This window comes from Syzygium oleosum, unplaced genomic scaffold, assembly GCF_021117445.2.
Source record: "Syzygium oleosum isolate NSW1041296 unplaced genomic scaffold, Sole_v2.1 Sole_v2.01, whole genome shotgun sequence".
NCBI classification, from domain to species: domain Eukaryota; kingdom Viridiplantae; phylum Streptophyta; class Magnoliopsida; order Myrtales; family Myrtaceae; genus Syzygium; species Syzygium oleosum.
This window is the reverse complement of record NW_026607485.1, coordinates 33610712-33626396: the sequence shown is the minus strand read 5'-3', so window position 1 is coordinate 33626396 and position 15685 is coordinate 33610712. Positions and strand designations below refer to the sequence as shown.

At 39.4% G+C, this 15685-nt stretch overlaps 3 protein-coding genes across 3 annotated transcripts; 2 read left to right on the top strand and 1 right to left on the bottom strand.

The window, feature by feature from the left end:
• Positions 1 to 461: 461 nt before the first annotated feature.
• Positions 462 to 3936, top strand: LOC115680457 (WAT1-related protein At1g09380-like). The gene is made up of 7 exons (XM_030604273.2): positions 462 to 671; positions 1762 to 1824; positions 2161 to 2277; positions 2449 to 2698; positions 2910 to 3068; positions 3196 to 3347; positions 3469 to 3936. Exons 1-7 carry the CDS (start codon positions 493 to 495, stop codon positions 3653 to 3655), a joined length of 1107 nt encoding a protein of 368 aa, XP_030460133.1. The 5' UTR covers positions 462 to 492; the 3' UTR covers positions 3656 to 3936.
• A 207-nt stretch (positions 3937 to 4143) lies between these two features.
• LOC115681629 (ABC transporter I family member 20-like) lies at positions 4144 to 7086 on the bottom strand. Its single transcript, XM_030605628.2, has 7 exons — positions 6793 to 7086; positions 6047 to 6180; positions 5651 to 5770; positions 5362 to 5457; positions 5050 to 5202; positions 4852 to 4929; positions 4144 to 4761 (listed from the first exon to the last, which is right to left on the bottom strand). The coding sequence occupies exons 1-7, from the start codon at positions 6953 to 6955 to the stop codon at positions 4522 to 4524; spliced, it is 984 nt and encodes a 327-aa protein (XP_030461488.1). The 5' UTR covers positions 6956 to 7086; the 3' UTR covers positions 4144 to 4521.
• A 5046-nt stretch (positions 7087 to 12132) lies between these two features.
• On the top strand, positions 12133 to 15185 carry LOC115680452 (WAT1-related protein At1g09380-like). Its single transcript, XM_030604260.2, has 7 exons — positions 12133 to 12311; positions 13471 to 13533; positions 13712 to 13828; positions 13998 to 14244; positions 14457 to 14615; positions 14742 to 14893; positions 14999 to 15185. Exons 1-7 carry the CDS (start codon positions 12133 to 12135, stop codon positions 15183 to 15185), a joined length of 1104 nt encoding a protein of 367 aa, XP_030460120.1.
• The last annotated feature ends 500 nt before the right edge of the window (positions 15186 to 15685 follow it).

Sequence of the window (15685 nt, the reverse complement as noted above, 5' to 3'; positions counted from 1 at the left end):
AAATGGAAAAAGAGCGAGTGCGCTCATGCTGATGAATGAATTTGGTACATATTAAATGATGTAACGAACTATTATTGGGAGTATGATATGAATGATTGTTTGGCGGTCTAATTACAATTGATCGTGTAACTTAGTATATCAATTTTTCATGATACTGATCGTTAATATGACGAAGGAAATTATAACTGAAAGGCACAATAGCTTTTAGTAGGTAACAGTGGCAGTCCTTGTCCCATGCATGCGCCCAAGTGTTGCAAGTCATCTCTCTCTCTCTCCGAGATGCACACGATTTGATGAATTCATTACGGAACCATCTCTCTTTTTCCCATGAAAAACAAAGAGCTAGCTTTCTGTTGCATTTGCATCTTCTCTTTCTCCCTCTCTCCCTCCCCTTTATATTGAAGCTCTCTCTTGCATCTCTTTGCAACCTCTCTCTCTCTCTCTCAAATCTGTCCGAAGAAGAATAGAGAAAACCAGAATAAACCAAAGAAAATGGCAAGTGTAGATTTCGTGCCCTTCCTGGCCATGGTGATCGTGCAAGTGGGTTATGCGGGAATGAACATCACGTCGAAGCTCGCCATGGATAGCGGGATGAACCCTTTCGTGCTAGTCACCTATCGCCAGATCTTCGCCACCCTTGCCACCTTCCCTTTTGCTCATTTCATGGAGAGGTATCTCTTCAAACAACTCCATCAAGAAAAACTCTTTTTTTTTTTTAATCTTCAATGCATATGGCTTCTTTTGTGGTGAAAAGACAAATAAACTCTTGGCTTGCTAGGATTTTTTTTTATTTTATGCCGAATTGGCTTGCTAGGATGATTCAGTCAACTTTAGCCATAGTTTCTCGAGTGTTCATTTAGGTCATGCCAGTGTTCTATTCGGGGTCGCCAAGACTAATGAAAGTGTCGCACATTCTCTAGGGAGAGAGCTTCTAGCTTCTAGCTTCGAACTCAAATTGATCAAATAATGTTAATCGTGCTTTGTCCACTGACCCCCAAACAAGGAAAGGTTGATCGTGCTCTTGCGGTCAAATGAGCGTTGAGATAAAGAAAAAAAAGTGTTTGTCCTTTAAACTGATGATGGCATGGTTGTTTGCAAATAATTATAATTATAATTATAATAATGACTAATGAATAAAAAATGGTAGCGTTGAAGAAGGAATAGAGAGAATATTTTGGTTAATTTAAATGGATCTGCAAATATTTAAGTAGGCTACTCTTTTTTTCCTCTCACTGATTAGGTGTAAGCTGTAAAGCTTGAACGGGGCGGAAACCCTAAGCAAGCAAAGTTAATTAGAGGCCTAATTACTGACCCCATTGAAACGGCTGGATTAGGCGGGCCTGCATGGCTGCCACGTCACCTCCCAGTTTACGAGGAAATTTTTTGTCCAGGCTTGCATTATGCTGTGTAGGACAAGATCAATATGAGTGCGATTGTTGACAAAAGTTTCGCTCATATAATAACTATAGATTTCTAAGAAAATTGAAGAACAATACCCCGGTCGAAATGACTTTAAGCTTCCTATAATTTTAAAGGCAATATATATCAATTGAAACCATTCACGTTTGCGAGAATTTTGTCACCTTTTTGTCCAAATGAGTTTTCTTGAAAATCGAAAAAACGAGGGTAGTGTTTGATTTTTCAAAATTTTAATTTGATTTAAATTATCTACCATATATTAAAAGGATGAAGAACAATTGTGGCTTGGCAAATTGAATGAATGGTTCTGAGGGTATTCACATTCCTAACGGTCCATTACAGGAAGACAAGACCCAAAATCACAGTCCCAATCTTGCTCCAAATCTTTCTATGTTCTATCACCGGGTGAGTAAGCTGACTCTTGAATCTTGATTTTGCATTGATACTTATTGAGATAATAACCCAAATGATCTTAGAACTTTGGCCCAATGTGCAATCTAGTCCTTGAACTTTTAATTTGTTCAATGCGATACCTGAACTTTAACACAATATGCAATATGGTCCCTGAACTTTTGATTTGTTCATAGTTTGAACATTTACAAAAAGTTCAGATACCATATCGAACAAATTAAAATTTGAATAACCACATTAAATATTGAGTCAAAGTTTAAGAACCATTTGTGTCGTTTTTCCATTCTTATTTGGAGTTACATAAGCTGCGGTTCCACAAAAAATGTGCAGGGCGTTCATGAACCAAGTGTTCTATTTCATCGGCTTGAACAATTCCACGCCCACAATCGCGTGCGCGCTGGGAAATATCCTCCCGGCCGTGACATTTGTGTTCGCGCTGATCTTCAGGTGCCTTTGATAGTGCTACTTCATTCCATCCCTTCTTGTTTGTTTACTTCGACAACGATATTCATTATTTTTTTCCTTAACTTAGTTGTTCGAATGCTGCATTATGAACTACTAGTCCATATGCAATCCGTATTCAACAATCTGTTCACATTTTTCGTGATTTGTCTATAGACAAGAATCGCTTGGAATCAAGTCGAAGGCAGGGCAGGTGAAAGTGATCGGGACGCTTGTTAGTGTTGGCGGAGCGATGCTACTTTCCTTTTACCATGGACCCTATATCGGGATCGGTCACTCGAGGATTCATTGGACATATGCAGAGAGAATGACAGACAAACACCCTACCAACAAAAGCAACTTCTTGTTGGGACCAGTTCTTCTCTTCACTAGCTCTGCTGCCTGGGCACTGTGGTTCATCATCCAAGTGAGGGATACATTCATTTCATTTTCATCACCAATTTATTTTATGCAGTCGTTCTTATCATGAGTTCATGAAAGGAACTAATTCATGTCCAAAGTTGCTAAAACAAGTGCTGCACTTCACTTATCAAAAATCAATTTGGGTGTTGAGCATTGCCATCGAAGAAAGAGTTAGAGAGTTCAATTTTCTAATGCGTGTTTTGTGGTGCGTTTAGGCGAAACTGAGTACTAAGTTTCCAGCTCCTTACACTACCACAACATTAATGTCTCTCATGGCCAGCATCGAGTGTGCAGTCGTTGGTGTAGCTGTTGAACACCGTGTCGCTGCATGGTCGTTGGGATCTGGAATCCGGCTAATCTCAGCTATTTATGCGGTAAAGTGTCGTGGACATTAAACGAACCATTAGCAAATAATGGAGAGTTATCGTTTAGCTTTTATGCAACACTGATTTATTAGAAATTTCGTGCACAAACGTAATGCTAATTGGAATTTATATTCAGGGTTGCATATGTTCGGCCCTGGCATTTTGTGTTATGTCCTGGTGCATCGAAAGAAAGGGTCCTCTATACACCGCGGTCTTCAGCCCTTTGTTGCTAGTAATCACGGCCATCCTGAGCTGGGCACTTCTTCAAGAGAAATTGTCTGTCGGAACGTATGTATTTGACACTGCTACGGTTTTGGCTTTCCCAATCCATTTGATGCTAGGACTGTCTACAATTTTCAAAGAAGCATTCAGTGAGAGTTCTTCATTTCTTCGTGTCTTTTGATTTCAGATTGGTGGGGTCTACATTGATCATTGCTGGGCTCTACTCTGTCCTATGGGGAAAGGATAAAGAGGCAAAACAAGCAAAGATCGCTGAGGAGATGGAAGCAGCAGTGAAGTGTGGAGAGAAAGAAGACTTGGAGATGCAGCTTCAGGAACACAGAAACGGCAGCAACGTTCAATATGATCACAATTGAGTATTATCCATACAAGAAGACATCCAATTTTTTTTTTGTATGTTTTGGTCGAAGAAGACCATACAATTTAACTTTCTCGTTTGTGTACCAACAAAGTTTTGCTGCTGTTTCGCTAGTTCTCAGGCATCTGATCATGTTTATGCATCTTCTGCTTCTTTTTAGGTTCCAAGTCTCTGTCAAGCTTAGCTCTTATGCAAACCCAAGGAGCTTTATATATGTATCTTGCATGAAGAAATAGCCCGCTATAAAATTTATGAAAGAATCAACTCTAGTTGCTGCAATGTGCTTTTCACTTCTAAAACCACTCCAAGCTCTTCCATTTCTGATTACTCTCGTGATCAATGACAATCACTCACTAGTCACTAGAAGGTCTTACAGATCATATAGATCCCAATGTCATTTGGCAAGTAAATGCCAATCAGGATTTGCGTCAGACTGAACAGCAGATGAGACTTCACAAAGCAGTGCGATCAAAACACCTTTCCAAATGCAGAATCAAACTTTTCTTTAGTTTTCAGCAATAGACAAGATGATACAATTAACCCCCCAGGTGCCAAATTAGGACTATTCGAATAAGAATAGGTTTGATACAACTTGCAAAGCCCACCATATGGAAAAATATAGCTAACAAATGAAAAGAATAAGAAACCGAAATATCTCCAATAAAGGAGCAAAATGCTTCTGAATACTTTCCCAAGCCAAAAAGCAAAAACAATACTGAATACTTTCCCCTTTTTGGATGGTTTTTCCTAGAATATCCAATCTGCAGATAAACTAAAGGCAAAAGCAGCGAAACCTCTGAAAGTAATCTTTCATCAATGAGGGAATTATTATGCTTGAAAAGTTACGAGGATGTCTGCGTTTGACTACTGTCTGAGAACTCTGTTTGAGCTGAAGAAACAACTTTCTTCACCAGCAACGGTAGAGTGCAACCTTCCACCAGCCCAACCGTTATTCAACGGTCGTGCAGCAACACGAGCCGGATCACCGGTGACCCGGCTTCCATCGATTTGCTGTTCGTATTCAGAGAGACCTTTTGCCCTCCTCTCTTTCCTTCTCTGCCGTTCTTCATCTCTTTCTCTCCTCAGCCAACTTTCAACTGTCCTCTGCAAAGATAGTTGTCATGATAAATCAAACATCTATGTTGACCAAGTTAAGTTAAAAAAACACGACAAAACTTTGAAAGGAAAAGTTACCATCAGAGACAGTTTGCTAATCTCCTTAACCTTATCAATCGGCATTGCTAACTGCAACTTTCCATGAGCCACATACACCTGAGTAAAAGGAGAGATAAATTCGCTTTGATGCGGAATTGCCATACAAACATTTATAGTTTATCCCAGCACTGATATAGAAAAAGCGAAATGATAGTGGAGAAGTAGATAAGTACATACAATATGTGTGGGCCAATCATCTAGGCCATCAAAAATATGGGTGGCATAGATAATTGTGGAACCTCTCTGTTCACATTCCTTTCTGAGAAACTTCAAAAGATCAGCCCTTGCTAACACATCGAGGTCCACTGTTATCTCATCAAGAAGAAGCACCTACTTTTGGAAGGATGTAATCCATAAGTACCCAAAAGGCCACAACTTGCAAAAGTAAACAAGAATTTCCAAAATCCAAAACTGTAATAACAGGGCATCATCTTTAAACATAAAAACAATTCAGGCTCCATGCTTGCATGAATTAAAAGGTGCAGGCACCTTGAATGGTTTGAGGAGTCCCATACAGATTTGCACTCGCCTTCTCTGTCCATCAGAAACCTTATGCATTCTCCAGGATAAATCAATGTCTAGCACCTAAACAATCAAATGACCAAGTCATCTCCTTTCTATTATATAATAAAAAACATAGCATACATACTTTTTGCTTAAGCTTTATTAATGTCCAGGATATACATTTGGCATATACTTTAAAATTCAGCATTTCTTTTTGAAAAAAAAAAAAGATCTGTTTTTGAATCATTTTATGTCCATAAAGTTATTGTTTCACCTTGATTAGCTCAGCTCTTCTTTGTGGATCTATACCTGCCACCCCGAATAACATTTTCTCAGCAGAGATATCCATCTGTATAGGAACTTCAAAGCCCGCAAAAGCAACTTCTCGTCTCCACTGTGGAACGAAAAAGGAAAAAAGGGAACAAGAAACAATTATATCAGGAATTGTATAGTTTACTGGAGAAGGAAAATAATCACATCATAATTAATCTCTCCCGCTAATCACCAATCGCAGAATGCAAAGCTATAGCATACAACTTATCATAAAAGGCAGAAGAGAACAGATATTACAATCGAAAGCAACAACTTTTCAGAGTCAACGTCAGCGCAAACGCAGTCTCACAACGAAGTGTGTGGTCCAACAACAAGATCAGGAGACAAGAGAACTCACCTCTCCTCCGAGGTAACAGAGATCCCCAGAGGACGTCAATGCCGTGTCATGGAACGCCGATCTCCCGAGCACGCGGACCATGTGAGGCTCCACCATATGCTTCCCTCCTAATATCTTCAATATGGTAGTCTTACCTATCATAAGCATATCGCCGAGGACGAGCAGGCAGTGAGAATTCACACAAATGACTAAAACCCCACATCCCCACGATTCACGGTTACAAGCGCTGCTTCAAACGAGAATGTCACGCGGTTCTTGGACTCTTACATTACTGTTCTCGAACGAGAAACTGCAAGTGCCCATCATTGAATTTTGCCAAATTATACACTCTCTCCCAATTACCATTCCAAAACCCTTGCCCCAATCTTCCAATGTCCCCACGGACATTGATAGCATTCGCCAATTCACTAGTTCGTCCTGGCACCCGACAAGATCAGAAGGGACAAACCATTTTGCATGAGAATTCGTTCATTCTCCCCACCCTATTTTCATCTTAAATCAAATTACTATCTCCAACTACCGAAATTCGAATACTTTCAACCACCAAACTCAAAATTCAATACGATAAAAACAGCTTCGCCGATGGCCCAATTCAAAAGGGACACCGACCGAGATCCCACGTCTTCCCACAAGCCGAGATCGACCCGTACTTGTCCACTACTAACTAACACAGAGACACCCAGAAACAAAGAATCGGGCAGTTTGCAGTTTGCAGGAGAAGACAACGGTTTGAAGCCGACACGAACCTGCGCCGTTGGACCCGACGAGGAGACAGCGGTGGCCGGAGCCCAGGGCGAGGGAGAAGCCGTCGATGAGAGGCTTGGACCCGGGCGGAGGATGGCCGTCGATCCCCGGGTACGTGAAGCAGAGGCCGTTGATCTCCACGGTCGGCGCCATCTTCTCCTCCATAACAAGCACAACCGCCACCACCGCCGTTGGCACCGTCGGCGAGCGGTTTTAAATAGGCCCGTCGTCACCGGGTTAGGTGTGTCGGAGCGGCGGTGACGTGGCGCAGGGTCGGTCCACGGATCGGAAAAATAGAAAATTTTTGGCGGCTTTCGTGGCTAACTTCACTGCCACGGAATCCAGTTGAAGACTAATCCCGCGATTTTTGCGAGTCAAATAGTTCTAAAAATTACCCCTTAAATTTAATTGGAGACTCTACCTTCTCGTGACCTTATCGGCCACGGAGGTTGTTGAGTTCTACCCTAAGCAAATTACAGCCGTTGGTACAACGAATTATAGCTAGTGTGACTGGGGTTATAGATCGATTTCGATTCACGGGTTCTAAAGATCGAGTTATATAGTATGCGATTGCAAAACGTATATTAAAGCATCTTTAGAAACCCTTGAAATTGAATCCATTGACGATCAACTCATTATCTAATGGTCTTTTCTTTCTTTTTTTTTTTTGTATTTTTTTTATACACCCAAAAGCTTTTCTTTTTACCTAAGCTATGTATGTATAGTTTTGTAGTCCGAGCTCCTTCTCCATTTTCGCTTTAGCTTGAGCTTCCTGTGTTATCCAGAAATTAAGGGTATGCAAAAGAACTGGGAACCGCCTAGACCGCCCGAAATCGGATCGGATCGGCCTAGAACGGTAGGCTCCCATAGAGGCTGGACCAGTTCCCAGTTTCAATTTACTGGAACCAGTAAATACCGGTCCCTTTCACGGTTCCAAACGTGGGCCCGCCCACCCGAACCGAGCCGCTATAAATATATTTTTAAAACTCTAGCTCACTTCCAGTGAAAGTGAGTTTTTCTCTCTTACTTTTTGCCATTTACCTTACAATTCTACTCGTGTCTCGCGGTCCTCAGAATAGAAACAAATGGAAGAAATTCTAACCTCATTTCACTCTCGCTTTGAGGGTCTCACGCGGCCACAGAGAAATCCGGCAAAATCCAAACCGATGTTCATGAGTTGCTTAACTAACGATCCAATTCGATTCGACTTCTCAGGCTGTGATTTCTCAAATTCTATTCAATTGCACACGTTGACACCTCAAGAATTAGTAATCCTAACATAATTGGAGAGCAGTCCTTCATTGAAAGTCATTTACTTGAAAGAAACCCATTTGAGGTCTCATATCTTTGCATATTTAGTTGGGCTTGAGCATCATATAAATGTACTAACATGAATTGGTTTGACCAGGCCTGGCAGGCCTAAATGGGCAGGCTTGAGCCTAAGCAAGGAAAATGCTTGTCCAAGGCTACCCAGATTATGCATCAAGCCTAAGTGCCTGATAAGCCATCAAGCTCGTGATAAGATCAATTAACAGGATAGAATTGGATAAAAATCTCTCAAAAATCAAATAAACAACTATATGTATAACTACCATAGTGGTAAAGCATATTATCCGAGATTAGGGATGATAGGTGCTAGGGTAGGTAGATTCTAAATCAAAAACTTGAAGTATATCCTATCAGAGTCGGTTCTCTTAGAAGTAGCCTCAAACCCAAATTGGCCGGTTTCTCCTGAGTTGACCTGGGAATCAGGGCCAACTTTAATTTATATAACTATTATTTTTAGATACATGCAATGTGAATAATTTGCGGCATGGCGATTAAGGCCTTGATGGATTTCCTAAACTTCCTAGGTTTGAAACCCATCTTCAACATATTTATCATGTTATTAACAAAGAAAGGGAAAAAGAAGAACAGAGATAACCGTTCTACCCAAGAAAAGCCCATTCTTGATTCGGTTTCTGAGTTGAATTATTTCGATTAGTCACCCCTATCTGAAACCACCACACATTAGAAAGAAAGAGTCTTCTCTCCATCATGGCTTGATATCACAGTGAGGGAGTCAAATCGCAAATAATATGATAAATAATTACGCAATAAACAATTGCACCCACTATAGCGGAAATGGAACAGCTTCACTATACCCTCACCAAAGAGGTTTCTCAAATGTGTTTTTCCATCCTTTCCTAATTGAACACTGATTTTAGCTTCATGGTCAGCATTTTTCATTTGAAGTCCGTCTACATAATCTAATGGGACTTACAACAAGGAATTAGTTATCATCCTTGTTTCAGATGTTGGCATTATCTTTTACACTAGCAAAAGAGCACATCATATGCATCTAGAAAAAGAAAAGAAGTATTCTGTTTTTATTGGGGAGAATATGTTTGGAGAATTAATTTTGTGAAGTTAATTTAATTGGTAATGTTGCGAAAGAAATTTAAGCTTGATTTCAAAACATGTTGTATTTCTTGTGTGGAGTCATTTGATGTTTTATTATGACCGCTTAAATTATGATTTCGTATGTTGTTAGAGATATTATTGCAAGAATGAAAATTTGGGGTAAAGTTTGAGCTTAACAAATGTCAATGGGTTTATTTTATGTGTGGTGTATAGCTAAGTATTTCCTAATTTTTTTAGTAACACTTTTATTGTATAGTTGTATGAATCCTTAGGCCCTGTTTGGTAACTGAGAATAGCACTAATGAAAATGGAGATGAGATCACTCATCTTATATCCTCGAGAGTGTTTGGTAGCATGAGATGAAGAGGAGTACTATCAAATCTCAACATGAAAAATGTTACATCACCGTGTTTCCATTAACATATAGCCACGCACAAAAGAAAATTTTAAAATGCTAAATGCATTTTATAACTATGTAATTTTCTTAGTTTATAATAATTTACGAATATAAAATTGAAAACAAGAAATTCATTTTCAAAGTAAACCCAAGCGCAATAAGCTAGGAACCAATTCCCATTCTTAAGGTTAGTTTGTTTCAAGGAATATTCAAAATTTGAAAAATGTTTTTGGAAAAATAATTGCTTGTATCTCTTACAAAAGTAAATATATGAAAAATATTTTCATCACCTACGAAAATACTTAAGTATAAATTATTGTAGATAATGAAAACATTTTCCGTAGATTCTAAGTTATATAACCAATCACTTTTTAAAAATATTTTCCAAATTAATGTATCATTATTTCTTAATTATTTTTATTCCAACTTTTCACTAAGATGTTATCTCTGGGGAAATTAGTAGTTTATTGAAGCCCTCCTTCCAAGAATGGGACAGATGGATCAGGAGGAAGACAAATCATGAATCATAACCATAAATGGGACTTAAATTGTGATTTGGGTTCTGTCAACTTTGTTTTTTTAGCCAGGTTTCGAGGGACTCGATGTAGAGCATGTTTCATTAATGAAGCACCAGAATCCAAAAAATGTAGTAATTATAAGGTTCAATTAATCAATTTAACAGTGTTTTTTTTTTTCAAAATCTAGAGCAGATGGATATTTAAGAGAACCGTGTAGGGTATTAGTTCTTTTTCTTGGCCAACCAGACAGGTATCAGTTCAAAAAACTTCAAATTTGGTGCACCCTCTTCTGGATTAGTAAACATTCAGAAAGTACTTTTTTGGGGCTGCGCACACATAACAATTTAGGTTAATGCCATTAAAAATCATAAACCGGTATATGTCAAAATAAAGTTATCCCAAACTAATTTTCGTCTCACGAAAAATCTTAAACTAGTAGCTCCGAGTCAAGTCAACGCTCCATTAGTAGTCTGCAATCTAAGCTGGAGAGTACATTGACTCGATGGTATCAGTTTGGGATTTTTTTTTAGACAAATTAATTTGGAGTAAATGTGTTATGGGGTACCGGTTTAAGATTTTTTATGAGGTGATTGTTTAGGATAAACTTGTCACAAGAATACCAATTTGAAATTTGGTATTAATTAGAAAATACTTTTTTTTGGCCACGCACACGTAACAAATTAGGTTAATGCCATTAAAAATCATATACCGTTATGTCATGATACATTTATCCCAACTTAATTGCCATCTCACGAAAAACTCAAACCGGTAGCCCCGACTCAAATATACGCTCTATTAACAATTTGTGATCTAACCTGGAGAGTACAATGGCTAGGTGGTACCAATTTGGGATTTTTGTGAGACGCAAGTTACTTTGGAGTAAATGTGTTATGCGGTACTGATTTAAGATTTTTTTATGATAGTTTGGAATAAATTTGTCGTGAGGATTTCAATTTGAAATTTGCTATTAATTTTGATAAACAAACTCTCTTGATTTTCCATATGCAAATATCCGGTCTTTATGCAGGAGCTGTAGCGCATTAAATGCACCCCCATCGAGCTAAATCACACCACCAATCATGTGAGTTAATGCCTGGTAGCCCAATTTTTTGGGTCATAATTGAAACGCTTGATACAAATCAAAGATGGAAAGTCATGATTAATTGGGTTTTATACATAATGAACTTATACATGCTGACACGGGTCCAACACTTGTAGCAAACGCAATGAGCAACCCATTCACATGGATTTCGCTATGGGCAGAAATCACCACAACGGCACAATCCCGCTATTTTTCACGAGATAAGGACTTCCATCCTCAGCCTTTCTTAGCTAACATACAACGACAATGCCATGCATGGCAATGGCACGAGAAAAAGCAAACTTCTCCTTGTTTTTGCCATATTTTGCTGCGCACTCAAGCCTCGTTCGGTTGCTTGAAGGCTTGTATATTGCGAGAAGCCACACAGAGAGAGAAGAGAAAGACTCCAAGAAATAGAATTATATGTAGTAAGTGCGGCAAGACTGACTAATGAAATCCACAAACACATTATTAATGTGGTAGAGATTGAGGTATGTGACAATCTATTATTAGAATAAACTCGTTTGAAGGCCTAATCACAATCGCTTATATGACTTAGTATACCAGTTTTGCAGACAATCGGATGTTAGGATGGCAAGTAAATTAGAACTGAAAGGCGCAACAACTCTTAGGAGGTTATAGTGGCAGCCCTTGTCCCATGCATCCGCCCAGGTGTTGCAAGTCATCTTTTTTGAACCGTCTCTCTCATTTTCATTTATTATGGATCCGTCTCCTTTTTCCCCCATGAAACTCAAAAAAGAGCTAGCTTTCTGTTGCACTTGCATCTTCTCTCTCTCTCTCCTATATATTGAAGCTCTCTCCCCCGCATCTCTCCACAACCTCTCTCTCTCTCTCTCTCTCTCTCTCTCTCTCTCTCTCTCTCTCTGGGATCTGTCCAAAGAAGATCAATACAGAAGCTAAGAAGGAGAGAGAGAGAAAAGAAATGGCGAATGTAGATTTCATGCCATTCTTGGCCATGGTCGTTGTTCAAGTGGGCTACGCGGGAATGAACATAACATCAAAGCTGGCCATGGATAGCGGGATGAACCCTTTCGTGCTCGTCACCTATCGCCAAATCTTCGCTACCCTCGCCACCATCCCTTTCGCTCTTATCTTGGAGAGGTATCTGAAACAACTTCATCGAGAGAACTCTATTTTTTTATTCTTCAGTGCATGTCTTTTGTGATAAGGGATAACTAAATCTTGGGCTTGTGTGGAAAATGTTCTTCTTCTTAATCATTTCTACATGCACTGTGATAATTCTCGAATGTTCATTTGGCCATGCATGTGTTCTATTTTGGTTCTCCAAGACTAACGTGAGCGCCACACAAGGTCTAGGGAGAGTGCTTCCAACTTCTACTCAAATCGATCAATGCATACAGATTTGTTTTGTCTATCAACCACCCAAGAAATAAGAAAGGTCGATAGTGCTTTTGTAGCTGACTAAGTGTTGAGATCAAGAAAAAAGTGTTTGTCTTTCCAAACGAAGATGCTAATAAAGAAAGGAAACAGGAGTGTGTATTTCCCACTTCTTTTAAGCTGATGTTGGTATGGTGGTTTGCAAAACGAAGAAAAATCATAAATGAATGACAAATTATATTATGGTAGCGATGGAGAAGGAATTAGAGAGAAAAATTTAGGTTAAGTTAAATGGATCTGAACATATATTTAAGTAAACTTCTCGCTTTTTTCCTCTCACTGTATAGGTGTGATCTGTTTAGAGCTTGAATGTGGCCGAAACCCTAAGCAAGCTTAGTTAACTAGTAGCTGTCATCTATTCTAGGCAAGCTCATTAAAGAGGAGTTGAGGAGCTCTTTAATTGTTGACCCATTGAAACGGCTTGATTAGGTGGACCTGCAATTGCATGGCTGCCACGTCACCTCCCACTTTACGAGGAAATTTTTTTGTACACACTTGCATGATGCATGACAGGACAAAATCAACTGTGATGCGAAAAATGGTGAAAATTGTGTGCTATTGTTGACAGAAATTCCCTCACATGACAACGACTGATTTCTAGGATTATAAAGACGATACCCAGTTGAAATTGCTATGCGTTTCTGGTAATTTGAAAACCAATGTATCGATTGGAACCATTCACGTTTTACCTTTGCCAAAAGGAGTCTTCTTGAAAATTGAAAGACGAGTGCAGTGTTTCATGTTCAAGAGTTTCATTCGAATTTAATTCTCTAGCATCATTAAAAAAGATTAAGAGTAATTGCAGCTTGGCATTTTGAATGAATGATTCAAAAATATTCACATTCCTGATGGTCCATTACAGGAAGACAAGACCCAAAATCACAGTATCGATTCTGCTCCAGATCTTTTTATGTTCTCTCACTGGGTAAATAAGCCATCTCTTGAATCTTGATCTTGCATTCATACTTATTTGGACTTTGGAGTTATTCATGTGGTTGCTATATGATTACACTAGGACTGACTCTCTGCCAATATTTATCATCATGATACGAATGCATAAATATCATTAGTTCATGAGTTGGTGTTCCACAAAAAATGTGCAGGGTTTTCATGAATCAAGTTTTCTTTTTCATCGGGCTGAACAATTCCACGCCCACGATCTCATGCGCGCTGACCAATATCCTCCCGGCCGTGACGTTCTTGTTTGCACTGATCTTCAGGTGCATCTAATAGCAGTACTTCGTCCCACACATTCTTGTTTGTTTACTTCAACAACTATAGTCATTTTGTTCCTTAACTTCTGTTCGACTGCTGCATTTGGAACTACTAGTCAATATGCAATCGCTCTTTACAATCTGTTCGCATTTCCCGTGATTTTGTCTTGGATAGACAAGAATCGCTTGGAATCAAGTCGAAGGCGGGGCAGGCAAAAGTGATTGGGACACTTGTCTGCGTGGGTGGAGCAATGCTACTCTCATTTTACCATGGACGCAACATCGGAATCGGTAACTCGGCTATCCATTGGACATATGCAGAGAAAATGACAGACGAAAACCCCACCAATAAAAGCAACTTCTTGGGACCTTTCTTTCTCATTGCTAGCTCTGTGGCCTGGGCACTGTGGTTCATCATCCAAGTGAGTGAAACATTCATTTCGCTTCTATCATAGATTTATATATTGCAATTGCTCTTTTCGTCAATTCATATAAAGAACATATTCAAGTCCAAATTTGCTAGAATAAGTGTGCACACTTATCGGGAATTATTTTGTGTATAGAGCAATGTCCTCACAAGAGAGAGTTTAAGAGTTCAATTCACTTTCCTTATGCTTGTTTCATGTGCATTCAGGCAAAACTGAGTACTAAGTTTCCAGCTCCATACACTACCACAGCATTGATGTGTCTCATGGCCAGCATCGAGTGTGCGGCCGTTGGTGCAGCTATCGAACATCGTGTTGCGGCATGGTCTCTAAGATCTGGAATCCGGCTTATCTCAGCTGTTTATGCGGTACAGTCTCATGGACATTGAACGAACTTTAGCAAATGATGTTGGAATCTCGTTTAGCTTTTGTGCAACAATGATTTATTAGGAAATTTTGTAGACGAACGTAATGCTAATTGTAATTTAATTCAGGGTTTCATATGTTCGGCCTTAGCACTCTGCATTATGACCTGGTGCGTTGAGAGAAAGGGTCCTCTCTACACCTCGGTCTTCAGCCCTTTGATGCTCATCATCACGGCCATCTTGAGCTGGGCACTTCTTCGTGAGCAATTGTTTGTCGGAACGTATGTATTCGACGTTGTTACGTATACAATATTCTACGATTTTAGAGCTGTTTACAAATTGCAATAAAGCATTCACTTAGAGTGTTTCATTTCTTTTGATTTCAGATTGGTGGGGTCTATATTGATCATTACCGGACTCTACTCTGTTCTATGGGGAAAGGATACGGAGGCAAAAGAAGCAAACGTCACTGAGGAGATGGAAGCAGCACTGAAGAATAGAGAGAAAGAAGACTTGGAGTTGCAAGTTGAGGCACACAGAAATGGCGGCAATGATCAACACGATCACAAATGAGTATTTTGCATACAAGAAGACAATTTAATTCGACTTCTATATTGGGTATCAACAAAGTTTTGATGCTGTTTCGCTAGTTCTCAGGCATCTTGATAATGCTTATGTATCTTCTGCGTCTTTTAGGTTTCACATCTCTGTCAAGCTTAACTCTGATGCAATCGCATGAAGCTTAATCTATGTATGGAAGAATAAACTCTAGTTGCTGCAATGTGCTCTTCACTTCAAAAACCACTCAAAGCTCTTCCTTTCTGATTCACGATCAATGACAATCACTCACTGCCGTGTCTTACAGATCAGGCAGATCCAAATTTAGTGGCATAATGCCACTAAGGCTTGCATCCGACTGAACAGAAGACGAGACACTTCACAAAGCAGAGCAATGAAAAATCTTTCCAAATGCAGAATCAAACTGCCCTTTAGTTTTCGGCAATAGACAAGATGATACAATTCATCCCCCAGGTGCCAAATTAGGACCGGTAGAATAGAAGAAAGTTGGGACA

Excerpts from the sequence above, each read along its gene's own strand:
- LOC115681629 (XM_030605628.2), bottom strand. The coding sequence starts at position 6,955 with ATGGAGGAGAAGATGGCGCCGACCGTGGAGATCAACGGCCTCTGCTTC. Across the intron at positions 6,181-6,792 it reads CGTCGGGTCCAACGGCGCAG|GTAAGACTACCATATTGAAG; the intron begins GTTCGTGTCGGC and ends TGCTTATGATAG. Across the intron at positions 5,203-5,361 it reads GACTCCTCAAACCATTCAAG|GTGCTTCTTCTTGATGAGAT; the intron begins GTGCCTGCACCT and ends TTCCAAAAGTAG.
- LOC115680457 (XM_030604273.2), top strand. The coding sequence starts at position 493 with ATGGCAAGTGTAGATTTCGTGCCCTTCCTGGCCATGGTGATCGTGCAA. Across the intron at positions 1,825-2,160 it reads TTTCTATGTTCTATCACCGG|GGCGTTCATGAACCAAGTGT; the intron begins GTGAGTAAGCTG and ends AAAAATGTGCAG. Across the intron at positions 3,069-3,195 it reads TAATCTCAGCTATTTATGCG|GGTTGCATATGTTCGGCCCT; the intron begins GTAAAGTGTCGT and ends ATTTATATTCAG.
- LOC115680452 (XM_030604260.2), top strand. The coding sequence starts at position 12,133 with ATGGCGAATGTAGATTTCATGCCATTCTTGGCCATGGTCGTTGTTCAA. Across the intron at positions 12,312-13,470 it reads TTCGCTCTTATCTTGGAGAG|GAAGACAAGACCCAAAATCA; the intron begins GTATCTGAAACA and ends GGTCCATTACAG. Across the intron at positions 14,245-14,456 it reads CACTGTGGTTCATCATCCAA|GCAAAACTGAGTACTAAGTT; the intron begins GTGAGTGAAACA and ends ATGTGCATTCAG.